Source organism: Agelaius phoeniceus, chromosome 1 (assembly GCF_051311805.1).
Source record: "Agelaius phoeniceus isolate bAgePho1 chromosome 1, bAgePho1.hap1, whole genome shotgun sequence".
NCBI classification, from domain to species: domain Eukaryota; kingdom Metazoa; phylum Chordata; class Aves; order Passeriformes; family Icteridae; genus Agelaius; species Agelaius phoeniceus.
Genome location: NC_135265.1, coordinates 32957437 through 32979320, shown reverse-complemented (window position 1 = coordinate 32979320; position 21884 = coordinate 32957437). Strand labels below are relative to the sequence as shown.

Below are 21884 nucleotides of genomic sequence, written 5' to 3'. Positions count from 1 at the left end.
GGCTCTTCGCCATTGGCCGGCGCCGGGGCCGCCCCCTCTCCTGATTGGTGCAGCCGGCTGCCGGTCGGGCTGCGGCGCGCGCGCGGCGCCGGCCCCTGGGCGGTGCTGGGAGGCCCCGCTGGGCCCGTGGCTCCTCCGCCCGGCCAGCCGCTGGCTCCGGGGATGGGCGGTGGGGCGGGCTCGCACAGGGTCACAGAGCCATAGAAAGGCTTGCGTTGGAAAGGACCTTAAAGGTCGTCCAGTTCCAACTTGCCTGCTGTAGGCAAGGACACCTTGGTGGCTCAGAGCATCATCCAACCCGGCCTTGAGCACTTCCCAGGGATGAGGCATCCGCAACTTCTCTGAGCAACCCGTTTCAGTGCCTCACCACCCACACAGAAATTTTTCCTGATATCTAAACCTACTATGGTTCAATTTGAAGCCATTCCCGCCCGTTCTGTTGCTCCTCAGCCTTGTGGTCTCCCTTGTCCTCCCAGCCGGGTGCAGCTGACCTGTTGGGTTTCCAGCTGCGTCTGGCCTGTGGCATTGTGGAGCCAGAACACAGCTGCAGGTTAACCTGGGGATACGTCCTGAGGGTGCTGATTGGTACCACGGCTTGGGAACGTGGGCCAGAGGGCAGTGGAAGAAGCGTCAGTTTTAAAGATGGTTTGACATGTCTGGATTTGAGAGGAAAGATCATTCCTGCTCTGTAAACACCACTCTGCTGGGTTGTTGGGCAGCTGGAAAGGGCAGGTACAGTACATGGGCTCTTCCACATACGCCTAAACCACGTATGCCAGCTCAAGCCTTTTGCCCCCTTTCATAGGCTACAGTTTTGCCTAAAAAACTGCACCTTGTTTGAAACTAACATGATTTTCCTGTGGAATGTGTTTTCTGTTTGTGTAATTCGTGCATGGTGTTAATGGGCACAGGCTGGTAGTCTTGCAATGCTTGGTTTGCTATGGAGAAAGTTGTCAAGGGGCTGAGAAATTATGGACTTTAAGCATTTGTATTTAATGTGGGTGAAACATATCCCTCCACCTCCTTCCCCTGGAAATCCTGGAGTTTAAAGGGACACTAAAATAAGAGAATTGCCATTCAGAATGTTTTTCCCACTCTCACCAAGTATGATGATCAAATATTAAGGTTTAAAAGACATAGTCATGGATGGTGCCAGACTCCTTCTGGTGGTGCCCAGCAAGAGGGCAAGGAGCAGTGGCCATAACATAAAAGTTTCAAGAACTTTCACCTAAACATGAGGAAGAACTTCTCTACATTGAGGGTGGCAGAGCCCTGGAACAGGGTGGGCAGGGAGGTTGTGGAGTCTCCCTCTCTGGACACACTCCCGTGTCATTTGCTGTAGGTCACCCTGCCTTGGCTGGGCTAGATGATCTCCAGAGGTCCCTTCCAATCTGACAATTCTGGGATTATGGAATTCAGTGTGAATTATAAAGACCTGTAGTGATAAAAGCTTTATCATTAAAGAAAATTTGACTATGCTGCATGAAGCTGGAAGTGATTGTACTAATAAGGCACAGTGGCTGGATGGCTCTTGCAAAGTTTTCTTCATTCCTCTACAATTCCTTCAGAGACTGGTGTTTTTTAGTGTTGGTTTCATCTTAAGAATACTTTTGGTAAGAAAAAAATGCCACAAGTGATGAGCCTTAATTGTGTGCCATAAAAAATATTCAAGAAAAAAAGGAGGGGAGGAACAAAATAAGTGGTTTGAAATAACAGCTCAATTTTTAAAGTCATTCTTAACAAACTTGCTACCCAACTGATGTTTCTGTTTCTCTTGAAGACATGTTTGAAAGGATGTTCTTTCTATGAAGACAATGTACATTTATCTTTGATGTCATTCTTGATGTTATTTCTCCAAAGGGAATGCCTGAAACCTGTCTTGTAACATTTGCTGACATTCATAAATCTGTTGTTTGTCAGCTGTTCTTGCCTTTGAAGGACATGAAGCTCATTTGTATCCTGATCTGTTCTGAAATTGTGTCATCTGGGTGTTAAAGTCTCCTTGCTTCTCAGGTTTGTGGGGCCATTTCTCTAAGTACACTTGAAGGGAGACTGCAAAATCAGCTTGATAACCTATGGTAGAGCCAGGTGTGGGCTGAGGGTAAGGCAGATCCCGTGTTTTATGGAGGTAGACACTCTTTTGATCAATAATTGGGCAACTCTGATGAGTTGCTTATCTTGCAGTTTGTCGTTCTGAGACAAAGCAGCGAACTCTTTAAAATCATTACATGGTTTATTTGTCAGTGCAGCAGTTAAATTCCATTGTATAAAAGTAAAGATGTAAGAAATAGAAGTTACAGCTGAAAAGGCAAAATGGTAATATAAAAATGTAGTATTCTGACATGGCACTTAAAGGGAGACAGTGCAAGATATTCCTAATACTTACGTTAAAGTATAAAAAAGTTCTTAACAAATGCCTGAAAGCAGTTTTCTATGCAAAAGCTTAACATGTCTTAAGATGTCCTGTAGATGCAGCATTTTGCAGAAACAAGAAGTTTTCTGCATGTAGCCCAGGTGGTAGCCTGCATCTTCACTGATCCTGAGCTGTGACAGATTTTATGTTTTCATGCTTCATTACAGGTCATCTTAAGCTTTCCACTAAACCCCTGTCCTGCCTCAAGCTAGAGCAACAAATACAAATTACAGTCCTGCCTGACTAATAACAGAGCACACACCTAAACAGTAATTTTTTGCAGAAAATGTGTTTCCTGTTTAAGTCAGAAAATAATTTGAGATGCTAGTTCTTAGACAATAGGGTGTTACATATGAGGAAGATGGAACAATAGCAAATACACTGCTTTTAATAATATAACTGAAATAGCCACAAAAGAATTAAAATAATGGGAGAACCTGGAAACAAAAGAAGAAAAGGGGCTGTTGAATTTTAGAGCTAAAGAATTAATCTCGCAGGTATATTGGAATCTGCATTTTTTTAAAATGTCCTTAAGTCATTGAAAAGTGTCTGTGCACACTGGGAAAGGGCAGTGAAGACTAGATTCAGATTACAAATGATAAGCATTTTGAAGATCTGCTAAAACACTAGGAAAGTTTATAATTATGTTTTTTTTATAATTATGTTTATAATTATATTTATAATTATGTATTGCCACAGGAACAGAAAACAGAATGTATCAGAGATATTTCAAGACATGTTAAATAAGCTAATTATATTGAAATACAGATCTTCAAAGAATTCAGTGTTTAGAAATGGATTATGTAAGGTCATTTGCCCAGCCTCCATTTTGGCTATAACCTTTGCTAACAACAAAGGAGGTTTTTGAAACATGAGCTATAAAGAATTTTTGGTCTGTTTGCTCATCTCCATGAACCTTTTTAGCAACCTCTTCCCTTTCTGCAAATAAGATGCTCTCCTTTTCTCATCATGCAGTGAGCCAGCCTTCAGCAGTTTGTGAAATGCCATGATGCTGAGTGATGAGCATGTGTGGCTGTGAGGCCAGATCACTTGTGGAAGGCCTCAGAACAAGTTCTTTTAACAGAATTGCAGCTAGAGTGAACAATTGAAGGCACATGGATTTTGCGTAAATTTACATTTTCTAAGGTGCATCATGTAAAAGCAGAAACTGGAGCAGAGTGTTTTAGTTATCTTGGGGTTTTCATTTATTTGATTTAGTGGTCAGAGGGATGGAGGAGCAAGCAGAAATTAATGTCTCTTTACAGCAGGAAAGACAGAAAGGAAAAGAGAAGAGGAAAAGGCAGTTGAATGCTGCTACTTTGTGCTAGATCCCTTCTTCTGCTGACCCTTCATTGGGCATAGATCATATCTGCCCCCTTGGGAGCAGTGGTGCCAGTCCAGTGTCTCAAGACCAGTGGAAGCAAAGGAGGCAAAGGAAACATCAGCAGTTGCAACTCAGAATTTTACATGGAACTCAAAGTTTGAACAGAGAGAGCCAAGCCAACGGGCCTCATCTTGTTCCCTGGCTGTCTGTGGTCTAGTTTATAGCGAGGCTCATGCACTGGTAGCCATGTCCAGTGGGAAGCTAAGTGTGTCCAGCCCTGTTTTCTGGCCCTGAGGCCAGCTGGCATTTAATGAGCTGCACCCATGCTATTGAACCCTGGAAAACAGGGTGGCTGCTGCCAAGCTCACAGTGGGAGCTGTGCCTCTGGTGGTTCCCAGAATCTGGGGTTTGCTTGGTGGGGAGCTGGCTGGCCTGGGGCCAGTCTGTGCTAGGACCTCCTGAGCAGTGCAACAGTGGCAGCAGCTCAGTGCCAAAGCCTGGGAATGCCTGGGAATAGGCCATGGCACGTTTCATTCCACAGACATAACACGTGCCTGCCCCCCATGTCTCTCTTTACAGCAAAGACATGAATCCTGCTAAGGCTCTGAGCAGCAATAAAAGCTAAGTGTTTACAAGTTCGTTGGTTGGTAGGGGTTTTTGTCTTTTTTTTTTTTTTTTAATTTACCTCTTCTCCCTCCCCCCCTTCCAGATTATGGATGTGATTAATTTTGCACATTGTTAACCTAGAAATAAGAAAAGCCAGATAAGTGTGTGGGGGTGGGGGGTATTAGTAATTCAGAAGAGTGTATCCTACATCACAAGCAAGAACAGCAAGTGCTTAAAACTACTTCGTTTTTCTACAAAAGACTACTTTAATGTTGCTAATTGCACCAAGCCCCAAAAGTTACCAGCCTGTCTACATGTGCTTTCACCTTACTCCCTGGGGTTTTTTTACAACAAGAAGAAAACCCCATTAAAGTACAGTTCAGATACAAGGGCTGTACTTAATCTAATAGTCAGTGTTACACTAAAGGTTTAAACAATGCCGGGTTTACTCTTCAGCAGAGGATTTCTCTCAGTGCTATTAGGGAAGAAAATGGCTTTGAAAGTGCTGAAGTAAGCAGTAAATCCCTCCTGCTTCTGTGTTTGTTCTGCACTCCTCTCAATAGGCTTGTATTGCTTGTATCTCCTGCAAGGAATGTGAACAGTTAGTTGCTGGAAGACTTCTAAAGGAGGGTGCACATTTAGCATGTGACCAGTGCATGAAAGCACTGATCATGTGCTCATCACGCATTCCCTCTCCTCCTCCCCTGTTCAATTGCATTCAATGTCTGGCAGCCATAGGTCAGTAGTGGTGACAGGGCCTGGTTAGGCAGAAAGGAGAGCTGGAGAACTGCTGCTCCATGGAAGTGTGTGTTTCTCACCACTCACTGGGAAGGGTGAGCACACACTTGACTCAGGAGTCTTCTGGCAGTCTCAAAAGAGAAACTTCCAAAGTCTCATGAGAAACTTCCTAACTAATAATGCAGCAACATGTTCTTCTCTTAACTACTGGCCTGCATGCTCAGCACCTTTGCCCCCAAAGAATTTATTAATCAATTATTTAATGAAGAATTTGTTTGGTTTCACTGCATATATAAATCACATCATGCAGTTTGAGTTTGCTTTCTGCTTAGATGAAGTACTCAGGCCTGCTAGTATTACTGTTTGTGCTAATGGGCACAGAATGTGCCCAATTTTTTTTCTGAAAGTCCTTAACATCTGCATAATTGCCAATGGTTTTGTGGCCTAAACCAGTAATCTTGTTTTCTTGAATATTTGCCAGAATAATTGTGAGCTGCAATAGTAAGTAAACAAAAATGTAGCTAAAGCAAATTTAAATTGTTCAGTTAGTTAATTTAAATAATATTTTGACAGTTCTTTGAACTGTTTTTAATCACAGAAACTAGCAACTTACTTGTAAAGGACAAATGCCCCAATGGTAGCAAACACTGCCAACAAGCCAAGGAAGATGAAGACACCTTCTGTTGTTCCAGATGATGCTCCTGTAGTTCAGAAAGTAGATTGATTAAAAGTTAGCCTCTATTTTACAGTGAGATGGACTTTCCAAAGAAGATGCCATTTTTACTTATTGCTGTATGAATTGAAGCACAGTTAGTAATTCTAAAGTGCTAAGCATTGGAGGTCAGTGACTGGCAGGAGGTGGTGCTTTCACATCCTAATCCATGTAATTCTTCATTCCACCAGAGTGTGAGTTGTGCTTTGCCAGTTTCCTCATATGAGCTCTGCTCCTCAGACACACTGATACCCTTGCAGCATGGAGAGGAATGAAAGGCCCTGTTGGCACCCCACAAGGTGAAGCTAATTTGATCCTTGCCATTTGTTATGCTGGAGGAATGTTTACACTGACTATAGGATAACTTTGACAAAATTAGATAGACTCATCCAGAAGGTGACTTAAAGCAGCAACCTCTCTTAGATCCTAATTCTGCTTTGAATATGGCAGAAGCCCCAAAGTTTAAGTCAGCTTTGCCCTCTGGAGGAAACTTAGACAGACCAGTCTTACTGGGCTAAAGCTAGTGTCTGTGAATACAGTTGAGAAGAACCCTTCTGCATGCTTAGTTTCACCTTTAGGAACCAGAATGCACTTAGAGGTCAGGCATTGTGCCTTATTCATAATGAACTGATTTCAGTACAGATAAACTTACATCTAGATTAAATCAAACCATCAAAAAATGCTATGGAAAATGACTGCAAAGGCTCAGTTGTTTGGATGATAGTAATTAGAGAGTTCAGAAGAGTCACTAGGACACTGTAATAGGAAGTCAGGAGGGCAATGAAGTGGGAGCAGAGAGGCAGCACTATCCTTTAGACTTCTGACTGAGGCTGAGTTTAATAGCTGGTTCTGTCAAGTCTGCTTTGATAGCTATGAGCTAGACACAGTGATACTTATCCAGCCAAAGGTAAAGCTCCTTTTTGGAAATAGTTTGGAAACGGTTTGGAAATCTGGGCAGACTCTGTAGTCACTGGATGTAACACAGATCATTCCAGAACATAATTCATCTTATCCTCATGTACAAATAGAAACCATGTTGAGGCCCATGGCCAGTAAAGAGGTCCCAGGGCAGCCAACTGTGCTGCAGACTTTGATTTCTTGAGCTGAATTCCCCTCTCTTTCTGCTGTCTCTCCATGTGTGGAGTGGATTGGCTGGCATGTTCCCCACCTGCTTTTTTGCCCAACATTTTTCTGTGGAAAATTACATTATGACTTAAGAACTGTTCATATTCTGTGATACTGAATAGTTTGTGTAATTACTGTACTCATTGGACTGTAAACAGAAGTCAGACTAAGGTCTAACAGCTAAAATTCCCCCAGGGAAATAATCATCATTTTATCTTTGCATGGACTCTTAGACAAACTGGTGCAGTCTCAGCTGAGGCTTCCAGGCATAACAAGAACTTCTCTATGTATTCCTGTGTTCTCTCCCCCTGCAGGGAAATGACCACAGGGAGAAGCTTTTCACCAACAACCCACGTCTGCTCTTTGTGGACTCACCTCCATTTACAGAGATCAGGGCACTGGCAAGGGCTTGGCTTGTGTCATCACCCAGGGTGATGTTTATGCAGTAGGTCCCGGGTTCCTCAAAAGCTCTCCTGATGGTGAGTAAACACTCATCCGTGACGACGACGGGGTCACACACCATGCTCTTGGACACCTGGCACGTGGGGTCAGAAACCACAGTGCAGACATCTGTGGGGAGACTGGCATGGGAAGAGAGAGCTCATTGCACCTGTGGAGTCCTGCCAGCCCACTTAGCCCAGTTCACAGACACATTGCACTGGTGCACCAGGTTTATGCTGGTGCCCGTTGAAATCAGTGGCACTGTAGTGATTTAAGTGTATTTTATTAATACTATATGTATTTTTTGCATACCTATACATTTATATATGTACATGTGGATTTTATATAGAATGCTGGTATACAATGTGTATAATTATCTGCTTTTTTTCTTATCATTTAACATTTTATGGTGATCACAGGATTAGCTGCATCAAATCAACTTATAAAGTCCCTGACGTTAAATACACTTAATACACATCTTAAAGAAAGGAATGCAAATTCTTTTCAGTAGTATCATATGCTGGAAAAGAAAATACTCCCTTAAGAGAGGTTAACTGTATTCCACTTGTATTACCACGGTGTTTCTTGTACTTCTTAATCCACCTCTTAGTCCTTCTAAGACCTAGGAATTTTAGTCCAATGTTTTTGCATCCAAGAAGTTTCTTGGACTCACCCATTTACTCCAAAAGTCAAAAACTCATGGCCAAAAAGAAAGGGTTTCCTTACAATTTCAGTAAACTGCTTCCCGCTTTACTGTAAGTGCTGAAAACTTGTCTTGGCCAAGAGACTGTAAATTGTTTTTTTCCCCACAATCAGTTCCTTATTTTTACTGAGACTGGATTTTGCTCTGAATCCTAAGTCCCTGGCAGTAGCCTCTGTTGGCATAGTTTAAAAATGAGACTTGCATTATCTTTAGTTCCCATCAAGACATAGAAACACTGCAGTTCCCAAATTTTGTTCATACATCTGCATCTAAGTGCATATAGCATTCCAGCACCTAATTAGTTTTAAACAGGGAAGACTGACAGCTTCATTCACACACTTACCTCCCTTGGCAGGTAACAACAAAGTCAACCAGTGAGTTTTCAGCTTGACTTTCTGTCATCTGGATGCTTGTCATCTGAATAATATTTACCTCGAGGATTCCCTCTGGGAGAGGAAACACACATCAACTGTAGGACACATGACAAGCTTTGAAGTCTATGTGTACTGAACCTCGAGTGTTTGGCTGATGCTCAGTTCAGGTCTTGTTTTTCATAACCTCCTCCCTCCCTTAGCACTCCTCTTGAAGGCTTTGAAAGCTGAGAAAATTTCCAGTGCTTTTCCCTGTGAGGCTGCTCCTTTCTGGTCTCCCTTTTTCCCCCCTCATTATTGTAATTTACTTCCTTATTTTACTAAATCACTTCCCAGTACATGAGACTTCTCTGCATTCAAAGGCCAGTTCAGCCTTAGGTAAACCTCCTCCCCAGCCCATGGGCTCCTGCTGTGGCATGTTCAGAAGCTGGTGACAGAGAAAGGAGTGACACAATGCACGTCCCCACCAGCACATGGGGTCAGCCATCAGCGGAGATCCAGACCAAGGTCCAGCCTCACGTGCCTGAAAGCAAGGGGTCACAACCTCTGCAACTAGCCCCTGGCAGAGTGCAGGCAGAAACCAAAGTCAGCCAGTTACATGTCTGCATATTAATCCCTAAAACTCTCAGCTATGTCCATGAGAAGGATCTTTTTGTGGATCTCATGTAATTGATAAAAACGTGTCTAAATAAACATTATTTCTACCGTGCATTGTTGTTCATTGTTAAGATCATTCCTCTGTTCAGGTGTTGACACACATCCTTACCCACAACAGCAATACTACTTCCATAGTATCCATTTCTGTAAATATGGCAGCCTCCATCAGGATTGTCCTCCACTGACTCCACAGTGGGAAGAGAGTCAGAATCAGAAGATGCTCCGGTTGTAGCTGTTCGAGGCAGAAGAGATAGAGATGCAACAACTTTAGACCAAGCTCTGCTTTGGGGTGTTCTGCACACAGCCACATGTTCCAGCTGTTCCTGCATTCCATAGGTGTCAGTGGCTTTGGCTTGCAGCTGTGCAGTCATGTATGTATCTGTGTAATGAGCTCATGGCTAAAGAAAGCACATGTGCCCAGCTTTAGAACCCCAGAGTGGTCTGGGGAGCCTCACTCACTCCAAAAGCCACCTGGCTAGTCACCCATCACTGTGAAGTAAAAGGGAGACTACAAGGTGTAACACAATTAAATACTTCTTTAAAATCCCCAAATCAATTATATAAAAAATCCAAAGACCAATAAAACATTTAAAATGCTTTTTTAAAAGCTGGTATTTTCCCACTGCTCTACGTTACAGCTAGTGGAAAAATGAAGAGGGGAAGTGGTGAAAATTATATCTTTCCTTAAATTTTTCATTCTCACTCCATATTTTGGTAAGAGCACATATTAAAAATATGAAATTTGAAAAATATAGCCACATTTACCGTTTCACAGTAGTATTATTATGGCTGAAACTGCAGGCCCTCTTAAAACCCTCTGAGATGATAAACCAATGCTGAACATAGTGAAAGTTATTCTGAAATATGTTAGTCAATAAATTTAAAGTGGAAAAGCTGTTCTGGGTTAATGCCATGTGGAAATCCCATATTTTTGAATATGACTAGGTTTTTCTAGTTCAATCCAATCTCATTTAATTTTGGATGGAAGTTAATGCAATCCAGGAAGGAGCTTGCTGTAGAGTGTCCTGAAATTCCTTTTTCTCACTTGAAATTTACAGAAGATGACCCTGAGTAGACAAGGCTAGAATCTCCTGACCAAGTGTAGCAAAGATAATACAAACTTATTTATGTTCATCTGAAGACCTTTGTATGCTGTAAGTGTGGTGGTAGAACTGGATGCATAAGGAGTTAAATGTGTAAGTGATCCCTACCACAGAATCCTAGAAGAGTTAATGCTTATTGATTCTGTCTCTAAGCCAATTTTATAGAGGGTTTCCAGAGGCTCACAGCTCTTTCATGATGACAGTAAAACTACTAAAGATATTAACTTCAAACATCAGATTATAAAGTTTTATCATAGCTCCTAATGCCAGTGCTGTTTGATAAGTGCTTACCTACTGAGGTGGGCGGTGGTGCAGTGGGTGGTACTGGCCTGCAAGGTACAGGTATAATGGCTTGGACAGTTAAATTCAAAGTGAAGTTTCCTTGCAGAGTGTAGGTGTGAGATGTACTAGAACCAGTGGCTACAAATAAGCCACTTCCATCTCCAAAGTTCCACTTGTAGGAGATGGCAGAATTATTCAGATAGTAGCTGGGATCATGGATCTTCACATCAAATGTAATTGGTGAGTCTTTGATGAAAATGGAGTCTGAGATGTTGCGGTCATGTTTTTGGAACATACTCACAATTACTGGAATTTTGTCTGGAGGAGGGAAAAAAGAGGTAAATAAATAAAGCAGAAATACCTGGCTGCAAACAATAAACAGTTCCAAAGCCCTTGAACAGTAACAGCCAGAATGTGGGATGCAAACATGGTATCTTTAACACAGGTGTGTACTTTAATTTGATTTATGACCTAAGGAATGAATGTCAGTAGGAAACAGCCAGAAAAATATGGGAACAAGTGAGGAATCACAGACATCTGTGGAAGATTGCATTATCTCTTGTAAATCGTTTTCCATTGAAAAGTGGAGGGGTCACTACTGAGCTAGGCAAAAAGGTTACTTAAGCTACTCAAGGCAATTTACCAGAGATTCCACTTTCTTGCTAAAAACCTTTCTCAGGCCAATGTCTTCTTTCCATGCCAGATGATGCTTGTGCTGAATTTTTTAACAGCTAAGCAAAGAGCACCCTCAGCATATGACCACAGCCAGTTCCAGCACACTCACCTGTCACTGAGTAGGTGGTTTTTGCTCTTGCAACCGGAACAAATCCCGAGTGCCCTCTCCTGTAAATGGACACTGCCATCCCGTGTTCACCAAGGGTGATATTTGCTGTGTTCACTGAAAACTTGGCTGAAGATCGTCCCGTTGTTTGGTAATACTGACCTGAAACAGAACGTGAACTTAACATTTTTCCCCTCAGCCTCACCACAAGTTGGTTCATGAGAGGCAAAGTCTCTGAGAATCTTAGATTGTCAAAATCAAAATTAATAGTTTAGAAATGTCTTTCAATAATCTGACAGGTGATTTCGAAGGACTGGATACTTTTACAGTGTGTTTACTCACGTAAATTCTGGTTTTTCAGAGCTGTCAAAAAGATGTCCCCAGTTTTACTAATCCAAGTAAAAATTGCCACGACATCTACATCTTTCCAAAGCAGTTACATTACATTAAGTAATTAGGATTATGTAGTGGGTGGTATGAGGCATTTTAAGTGATTTTGTGTTTGCTTTCAGTGTAGCCAGAAGATACAATACCTCTTGCTTCATACTCTAGAACCATTTTTATATATTCAATTATTTGTCTTTTTAACAGCTGACTGAGGTTCATAAATAATATCACTTCTGCATAAAATTTGGAATATTATTATTATTACTATTACTCATACTCATACTGACAATAGTACTGATTTAGCCAGGAGAACTGAAGGCACTAAGATTTAGTATGTAGCCAATGGCAGGAATAGCCCAACCATTACACACTCAGGAGCAGGAAACATTGAAAATCAGCATCTGTGACCAGAGCAGCAGAACAGCCAGTGGCAGTTCTCGCCTCCCTAGGGACAAGAAGTGCTGCACTGTTAAACTGGTGATACACAGCACTGTGTTCTCTCTTAAATCTAAAAGTCTTAAGTGGCAGTGAGCTGTCAATAAATTGTCTGACTGACCTGCTCAGACTCTCTGTTTTCCTAGAAAAAGATCTTGAGTAGTACTGAAAAGAAATTAATTTTCTTCAGTGCTACCACTGTATTGTGGTAGTATTGTGAATGCAGATTTAAAGAGAATCTTCTGGTAATCCACAATTTCTAAACCAAACAACTGATGGCCTCTCTGGAAAAGTGGGGAATTAATTCAGTATTTCCACTCAAGAGTGTGGAATCATTTTAAAAGCGCTTTTAGTAAAACATGCTTGACAAATGAGTTGTGTACAAAGGGAATATAAGGTTTGCAGCATCACCCCAGCCAAGGCATGTGTTGCAGTACTAACCAAAAGTGTGAAACACATAGACAAAGTTCCTTCTCCTCCAGCCTGGGTGATGAGGGAAAGGACGTCCATCTGGGAATACGTTGTGGCTGTGGTTGCTTGTGCAGTTTTCCCAGCCACAGCTGTCAGTCCATTCAGTCCAGTTGTAGACATAGACTTGCTGATCCATGGAAGCTGGAGGATCTAAGGATAGAAGTAGGACATGTTCTGGTCAACTGAGAGGTGTGCAGAGAGCCAGAAACAGGAGGCAAGCACTGCAGATTATAGCAGTGGCTGCATTTAAACAACAGGTGAAGTGGGGTATTTTTAGACTGACCTTAATTCTTTTTTCCTGAAGTTGTGCTTTGTTTGGTTTTTAATGTAAACACAAAATAGTTCTGTCTTGGTGCTATTTTACTAAGAAGTTTAAAAAAAACTTTACTGTCTCATGGGCCAGACACAGTTTAGAAGTGCTTGCCCAAAAACCTGCTGTTGACAGGATGCTACTGTTGAGGGTAACGGAGCTACCTAAATACTCGGCAGACAGAATCTAAAATTGTAAGTACAAAGAGTGGCTGTGAAAGGTCTGTGAGGAAGTGACTTTGTTTTGTCAGAAAAGTTTTCTATGGCACCTTGAAATAACTTAGACATGAATTTCTGTCATTTTCTGAATAGTAAATGGGAAGTTTCCTCCCCCAAACAGCACAGCAGATATTAAGTAGAATATGGATATAAGCTGCTAACGAAATATTAGATAGTTAACTGCAACCTAGGCTGACAAAAAACTTGCTGATATGAAATAAAAATTACTTTGATCAGTAAAATAATTTGTTGAACATTTATGCATTCAGAGAATGAAAGGTACTACAGCATGTGTTGCTCTAGATCCAGCAGCTTAAAACACTGGAATTATGATAGGCTTTTTTCTCTATGTAGTAGTTAATAAGATGAAAAAGGGTGATTTTCTGAGGAACATATTGCTTGATTTTTAGATACTTATTTATTAATTTTTTAATTCCTAAAATGTGGAAGTGTGAGATTTACTTTTTTTGTGTAGATATGGTAACTGAATTCTACAATTCATAATTGAAAAAAAACAAAACCTCAATTTTATAATTTGACAGCTTTATAATTTTAAAAGAAAACAGTGTAACTGTGCAACATAGTACCTGAGCTAAAAAGAAGTAACAGTTCTGTTGGGAAGTCAGATTATGTGACTGCTTTGGGAAGGCAAGTTTATAACTATGGTCAGTCTCAAATTACCTGGTCAGGGTATCTGGAGTAGGGCAGAGCATGAAAAATACCACAGCGATCTTCTTAGGAAAAAACTGGTGTGGCACAGGCTGGGCATGCACAGCTAAGTGTTATCAGTTATCAGTTATCACTTATCAGTTATCAGTTATCAGTTATCAGTTAAATCGGCACGGCTGCTGTTCATTGGGTGTGCCTGTGGTGCTTTCAGAGCTCAGTGACACACTCACAGCAGCACAAGCAGGTGTGAGCCTGGTGCAGGGAAATTGCCATTACCTACCCTGGGTACAGTTTCTCCTGTATACAATGTTGCCATCATTATCTTCTGTCTGGCACTTGGGAAACTGGAGAGTCACCACAAAGCTCACGTTGGATCCTACCAGTGCTGGGCTGTCACTGTCCAGTTTGGCTGTCACCCTTCCACCTGAAAAAAGAAAATTAGTCTTGCTGCAGTGAAAGATGCATTGCAGCAGAAGCTGCCATCAACTTGCACCATTTACAGCAGAAATGCTTTCTTGGTTATGCTGTTTCTAAGGGCTTTCGTGCTCCTAAGTCATTTGTGCTCTTACCAAAACCCCAACTTCAAACAATCAGAGCGACTCAGCATATCCCCCCAGATCACTTACTCATCTGCCATTAATTTTCTTCCTAGAATTAAGAAGAAAATTTTCTGCCTGTGGGAGGTCAATGTATCTCAAAGGAGAAAATTTGTGTTTCTCCCCAGGGATAGTCATTGGCCCTCAGCTCAGAGCAGGTGACAACAGACACGGTGTTTGCTGAAGCTGTCGGTCTGAAGCCCACGTGCCCTACTGAGGTAAGAGTTGAAGCTGCCTGTCCTCCAGAGCATGTTTCTCATAATGGATTGTGCTGGAGCCCTGACCATCAGTACTTCTTGGTAAGTATTAATGTCTGCCTGAGATTAGTCATAATGGGAAAGCATTTTATGAAATAACTCACTGTTCTGTTTCCTCAGACAGCCCACTGGGGATGGTATCAAACCCAATCCTCTCTAACTCGCCATTCTGTGCAGCAGTGGATATTGCCCCTATGAAAATGCACTGTAGCACCTGCACTCTGCACCGTGGTGGATTTTGTGGCCACTACAGTTTTTCAAGTGTCTTTGAAATGTGTATGTGCTATCACCTTTCCAGCAGTCCTTCCATCTGGGATCTCCTTCTTCCCAGAAAGGATAAAGTTTTTCATCCCATTTATTTTGATCACTAGACCAGCCTTGTAGCTTCTTGTAGGATGTCACAGGAGAAGTGCTTCCATGGTTCAACACATCTTGAAACCCTAGAGAGAAAATCAAACATCAGTGTTAATGTAATGCAATTTTCCCTACTACTCTATAAAAACATTACTCTTGTGCTGAACTTTAATCATGTACTGGTAGAAAACTTTCCACCAGTAGAAAATGATGGAATTTTATCATTGCAGCTATAAACACTTATCAACTATAATCAACACAAAGACAATTCCACCATTGTCAGACTGACATATTTTTCTACTTGCAGTATTGCAAACTTCCCAGACAAAGAATAAAAATGTTTACAATGTTTTGACCATATCAGAGCAATGGTTTGCAAGAGTTTACATAACCCTGCAACAGTCAGGCTCCCTGCACAGAGGTTGCTTGATTTCTGACTGCTTTGCCTGGTAATAAATCTACAAGTAAAAGGCTAATGGGATAAATTCATTCTGTGTCTGAGTTGTGCTCTAGTGGAAGTTGTGCCAGGAATTAGTTTTGACCCAGTGCAGCTCCTTTGGTGAGTTGGCTGGTGGTTTGGGTGGGAGGGGTGGAATCAATTATAACAGAAGCTGGTATTTCCAGAAAAGGAAATTCAGAGCTGAATAGTAAATTCAATGTGTTTATAATATAACAACAATAACATATTAGCTTCATGCCTTTTATTTAGAAATGGCTCCAATATTAAATAACTTCAATAACCTCTTTCTTCTCATATTACTACAAATGATGGGCTCAAACTTTTCCCAGGCTTCTAGGATCCCTCTTTCTGTCACAAAGGACACATAGTGGAAAGCAACGTAAATATCCAAGTAACCTGTAGGAACACGTTGGCCACTGTAGGATGCCATAAAAATATGTTAATAAGAGGGCTCATGGGCATAGTTCCATGGAAGCCTGGAGGCTTTAAAGAGCTCTGCCATGTTAATCAGGTAAGGTAACTGCTGGGTGTGCCATTCTGTCACTATAGTAAGGGAGTTAGAATTTGTGCTTTCCATGGCTTTATTGTAAAGGTACAGCTGATGCAGATTTACACTTAGATTTATACCCTAGTGCAAAAAAGTTCTGGATGACTTCAAAGAAAATGCAGAGACCTGTAAGAAGGGCAAGAACTGCCCTGTATGCTGTAACCTAACTGGTTGTATTGGAATTTTTCCAAGCTTCGGAAAAGACACAGAGCAGGTGTAGCCAGTTCAAGCACGGTCTTTACAGGTGGGTGGCTCCTAATTTTACTGCAAGAGAGAATCAGAGAAACAGCTCAGAAGAAGAGCCAGGAGCTGCTTTCTCTTGGTGTTTTATTGCCCAGTGATATTTCTGCTGGGCAGGAAGAACATCCCTTGGCCAGTCCCATCCCCACTCTGAGCTGATGCTGGTAGCTCTCTCCCCACTCTTGAGGACTGAAGGGTTTGAGGAAAATAACAGATTTTGCACTCAGAGACACAATCTCCCACAGACTTTTGCCCTCCAGGAACTCCCTGCAGTCTCACTTAAATCACTTGAATCAAGTCTTTCCTGCAGATTTAATATTTTTTGATGTGAGCAAGCATAACATTATGACTGGTATTTACTTAATGACCTGTATCACATGCTGTATTGTTTTGAGTCTTGGTCAGAAGGAGAGTTTGGTAATGTTGTTGTTCAGAAATTTTGCTCAGGAAAAAAACAAATTAGCAACTATAAAAGTACTTCACAAAGGCTTAGCAAGTTCAATTAAAATTTGGGTATCATTAAATTAATGTATCATTCAAAAGTAAATGGCTAATAATTCTTGTAATTTATTTTTCCCATTCTCCTTGATTTTCTGTAAAAATTATTTCATGAATAAAAATGTTTTGATTTTGTCAGATCAAAACTTTTCAATCATTGTTTTTTTCCCAAATGTTCAATTTATCAAAAACAGCTGGAGCACTTATAATTTTATAAATGCTTTTAATTTTGTGTTTTCATTAACAATCCTTGAATTCAGAATTCATTTTCTAGTCCAGTAATAGCTGTTTTTACTGTTTCTAAATCACAAGCTGCTTAGGTATTTCTTTGCCTCTCTGATGTGCTTTGTTTATTTCAGTCAAATATAAAACATTTCACAAGCTTCAGGACAAGACAAAGATGGTTTTTCAGATGAGTAAAGACTTCTGCACTGGTTTCTCTAACACATGGAACTGAAGATTTTCAGTTGGTGAATTTAAAGGAACAAAAAGCTTTAATGTATTTCTTTTTTAACAATGAAAACCACTCAAGAACAGATGTTGGTCATAACCAAAATTAGAGCAATTCAGTTCAAAATAGACAGAGTAATGTTATGCTCCAAGGAACAGATTCCTGTAATAGTTTTGGTGAGGTGATCGTAGGGGAAGAGATCTTATACTTTGATTACTTTCTTCTTTCTCATTCTGGCTTTCATTTTGGTGAAAAACATAGCAGAGACAAGTTCAGTATTTCCTGTGAAAGTGTATTAGCCATGAAAGAGAGAATGAGAGCCAATGTTAGGACAGCAGAAATAGAAAGATGACCCGGCTAAAGAGGATAAAAGTGTATTAGAAGTCAAAAGGTGATGGAATGGCACCAGACTGTAACATAAACTTTCTAAAGTTATGTATAAAAACATAATAAAGCAGGACAAAAAAGAATTTGAGGAGCAACTTGAAAAAACATAAAAACTACAAATTAATCTTTTTTTCACCAGATATAAAATAAATTGGAAAGTTTTCCAGGATGCATGGGGCCAAAAGATGATGCAGATGCAAAAAAAGCATTCAGGGAAGGTAAAGGAGTAGCACAAAAGTCAAATAGGTCAGCTGGTTTATATTTTCATTCACAAAGGAAGAACATAGGGAGTTTCTGTGACAGATTTTTTTTAAATGACAGAGAACATCTCTCAAAATGAAGTGTTGGCACATAAAACCCAATTATAGAACAAATCAACAAAATGACAAAGTTGTCTAGATAGGATGGCCCAAGTATGGAAGTTATTCAAGAGTGAAATAAATGAGCTATTAACCATAGCATGTAACATCTTGCTTAACACTGCTTCAGTGACTGAGAAACAAAAATTGGCAAATGTGATGACAGTTTTTAAAAACACTTCCAGGGAAGATTTAGAGGATTAAAAAAACCCTTTGGGGCTCAAGTTGGAGAAGCTGGTAGGAACAGCAGTGAAGAACAGAGCAAGTAGGTACAGTGCATTAATATGATTTGCCATAAAAGGAGTGCATTGCTCACAAACATATTCTGAGTTTTGCAAGGGAGACAGAGAGCATGGGAACAAGGCTGACCTGCTTGTTACAGTCTGCCTGAGCTCCAGACAGCACTTGATGAGGTCCCTTGCTAAAGGAACATAAAGCAATTGAGTTACCGTGGGATAAGAATGAGGGATTGATTTCACATGAGTAAATGATTGGTTAGGATATTAAAAAAAAAAGTTATGAATAAGTGCCCAGTTTTCTCCATTGTAAAAATAATTTAAATGTTCATAATCTGGAAAACAGGTAACAGCAAAGTTCTTTAATCTGCTGAGAACTGTGCATTAAAGTAATAGAGGGAAGGACTGTATGAAATTAGATGACTCAAGAATAAAACTGTATGAAATTCAACAGCATTAAATGTAACCTTACATTGAGAATAAGGGGCTCTAAACTAGCTCTTAACTCAGAAATGGGATCTTTCAGCTTTGCAGTTTTGAATGCAGTACTCATTGGTAGTTGAAAACCTGGGAAAAGGCTAGATAGAGAACAAAGATGGGAACATCATTACAGCATTTTATAATGCCATGTCTTGAGTACTGTATGCTCTGTTCTCTGCAGCTCAATCACTATAAAAGAACTGAAAAAATACAGGGAGAGGTGGTGAGGACGCTACAAAGGGATAGAATTGTTTCCATATGAGGAAGAGCTGTATAGACTGTGTCTTGAAGCCTGGGGAAGAGGTGACAGGGGAGAATATAAAAACAGAACCATGAACAGCATGGAGAAAGAAGCTGAAGGAACAAAAGTTAAGGGGGATCAAATGAAACCAGCAGGTTACAGGTTCTAAGAACATGAAAGGTACTACTTCACATAAGGTACAATTAAGGTGTGAAGTTTTTTGCCGGCAGGATGTAGTTTGTCCCAAAAATTTACACGTGTTGCAATGAAAACCCAAAATGCATGAACAGATGGAAAAAGTCTAGTAAAAACTGTTAAATACAATGACTCTGCATCTGACAGAGGCAATTCTATAAATGCTATAAATCATCAAAAACTGGGAAAGTGTCCTGACCTGCACATTATACATCCAGTACTATTCTCCATTGGAGGCAGGTACAAGGCTAGATGAATGCTCAGATGGACTTCATCTTTTAAGGTTTTCAATTTTCATACTGTACATTCTGGAATTTGAGCTTAAAATCCCATTTCTACATTCCCAGCCCTGAGCTCAGTCATCCTAAGACTTGAGTCAAACTGGGAGCCCGGAAAGAAGCGGATCAGCCCACTCCCTGCCCACTGTGGCTTGCAGATCTAATTCCTTGGCTGGGCTCCTTGAGGTTTGTGATCCACAGGTCCAAGTGCCCCAGTGGGGAGCATAGTTCCTAACCTGGCCTCTCCCAGGCACAGCTGAGCCAAGCCAACTGTGCAAAGTCCATTCTGCATCTGCTGTTTTAGCCATGCTCGAACTGGGGAAGCATCGCTAAGAACTTGCTGCCAGGAGCCGAGCTTTAGCTCCAGCCAGCTCCATGTACCTGTGGAGCCCAGGGAACAGATTACCGAGCAGTTCTCAGCACCCTTCTCCAGCTCAGGCAGCTCTCGTATCCCGAGCCAGGCCACCCTGCAGTGGGACCGGCTGTCGCCTCCTGGGCGCCGGCCAGGGCTCCAGCAGCCACCCAGCGCAGGTGCCGGGAGCAGCCGCTTTTCCTGGGCTGGCTGGGCACATGGAGCACTCCGGGCCAGGCATGCGGGGCAGGGGAAGCACTCACGTGTGGCGGCAGCGCAGAGCAGCCCCTGGGCCAGCAGCAGCAGCAGCAGCGGCGTTCCGAGGGGGCGAGCAGCGCCCATGGCTCCAGAGGGCCGGGTCCTGCCGAGAGCTGCGCACCGAGACTGTCCGGGCCCAGCGGGAGGTGAGAGTGAAGCTGCCCCGCCGCTCCGCTCTCCGGTTAAATGAAGGGCCCCGGGACTCATCATGTGATGGAATTAAGCAGGGATGCATGATTTTGTCTTCAGCTTCTTTCGGCTCATGTGCTTATGACTCACTCCGTTTGCTTTCAGCGTTCCCTGGGATTACTGAGAGACCTGTTTGGAGCCACACCATTCACCTCAGAGGCATTTTTATACTAGTTTTGCGCTGTGATCAATTTTTGTACTTAATTTGTTTTTAAATTAGGAATCCAAATTAACTCTTGCCCCAGCCTGACTTGCAAGTGTTACTGCCACAGCTCACTGCATTTGATGAACCCATCGCTCCTTAACCACATGGCTCATCTCCTGTGCTGGGCAACAACTCTAAACTGTGGAGTGGAAAATGGCCAATTCCAACACATCTCTTGATTGGGTCCTGATCAGAGTTGATTGTTAAGGAAAATGTTACTTAAACATTTAGTGGGTACATGCCCATCCAATGGCTAGAGGTGCCATCACAGCCCCTGTGTGCTGATGGCCACAATATCTGGATCCCAAGGTGCCGTGACCCTCACACAGACAACTGATTGTATAAACTTCTGCATTGTAGCAATAAACAAAAAAATAGACTTTGCTGCCAGCCTAACAATGAGGTATAACCAGTGGCTCAAGAGGGGCAGTGTAGATTGGCAAACACTGCAGCTGGTGGTTCAAATTCAGGTTCAATGGGCCTTCCCAGCCCAGCTGTTCTTCTACAGGCAGTGCAGCAGCTGATTTTCACTGAAGGCCTGGCAGCCTTGTGAAGTTTCTTGCTGTTGTTTGCACAAAGAACGAGCTTTGGTAAGATGGCAAGGCATTAGAGCCAAGTATGGTCCTCAAGAGAGAATTGAGTAGCAGTTTCAGTGGTCCCAAAGAACAGCACTTGTAAGCGTGACACCAGCTGGCCAGAAACCAGTGAGCGGGGCAGCAGTAAACCATTTTTATTTTGGGCAGGGCAGGTGGAAGTCCATCATTCCAAGGCACTGTCAACAGAATGATGACATTGCCCAATGGAAAGGGATTTTAGAACTCTGACAACGTTTTTTTTTGTCATTTCTTCTATTTTTCTGGTGTTTTCTGTTAACTGTGTAAGTTATTACCACTACCCAGAGCACCCTAGCCAGCATTTCTCTCACTAGTGCAGGCTCTGATGTCCAGTCCTGTGGGTGTTGCATATTTAGAATCCATGCTTCAGCATCCTCCTGGCTGGAGCTAACCCTCCCTGCTGCTGCCAGCCAAGGAGAAGGGTGACAGCAACAGCCTTAGGGCTACAGGCTTGTTTAAACTGAGCCCTCATTATCTGACAGAAACAAGGGGGAGCATAAATCCAAGTCAAAGCTGTGACTGACTGTGCAAAAAAAAATCATATGACTGCAGCGTCCTCATGTGATTGTTGCTTTTTTTTGTTGTTATTCAATCAGCTCCATTCCCAGTTGAAATGTCAGGTTTCGAAGGCATTCACAATTATTTTTTAAACCATGTGGGACATTAACTTTATTTGCACTCCTTTGTTTCCAGGTTGTTGATCCTAGAAGTGAAAAGTGACCTTCAAACACTGTGGTTCAGCACTGGGAGCCTGATCCAAAGTCTGCCGGGGAGAAAGGAAGTTTGAATGCTCATTCCCAAGAGGGTTTTGAGAACCTCCAGAGGAAAACTGCTGACAATAAATGCCTGTTAATTAAAACCAAAAATTTATCAGCCTAAAAACAATAAAGTTGGTTACGATGGAGTTTTTTGCCATGTTATTTGATACATGAAATTGTTAC

General features: G+C 41.8%; 1 protein-coding gene across 1 annotated transcript; it reads right to left on the bottom strand.

Annotated features, from left to right (window-relative positions):
* Positions 1 to 2223: 2223 nt before the first annotated feature.
* On the bottom strand, positions 2224 to 20157 carry GPNMB (glycoprotein nmb). The gene is made up of 11 exons (XM_054628367.2): positions 19941 to 20157; positions 14890 to 15039; positions 14027 to 14170; positions 12520 to 12699; positions 11260 to 11418; positions 10485 to 10793; positions 9200 to 9322; positions 8406 to 8508; positions 7294 to 7499; positions 5695 to 5782; positions 2224 to 4926 (listed from the first exon to the last, which is right to left on the bottom strand). The coding sequence occupies exons 1-11, from the start codon at positions 20143 to 20145 to the stop codon at positions 4773 to 4775; spliced, it is 1821 nt and encodes a 606-aa protein (XP_054484342.2). The 5' UTR covers positions 20146 to 20157; the 3' UTR covers positions 2224 to 4772.
* Between the last annotated feature and the right edge of the window lie 1727 nt (positions 20158 to 21884).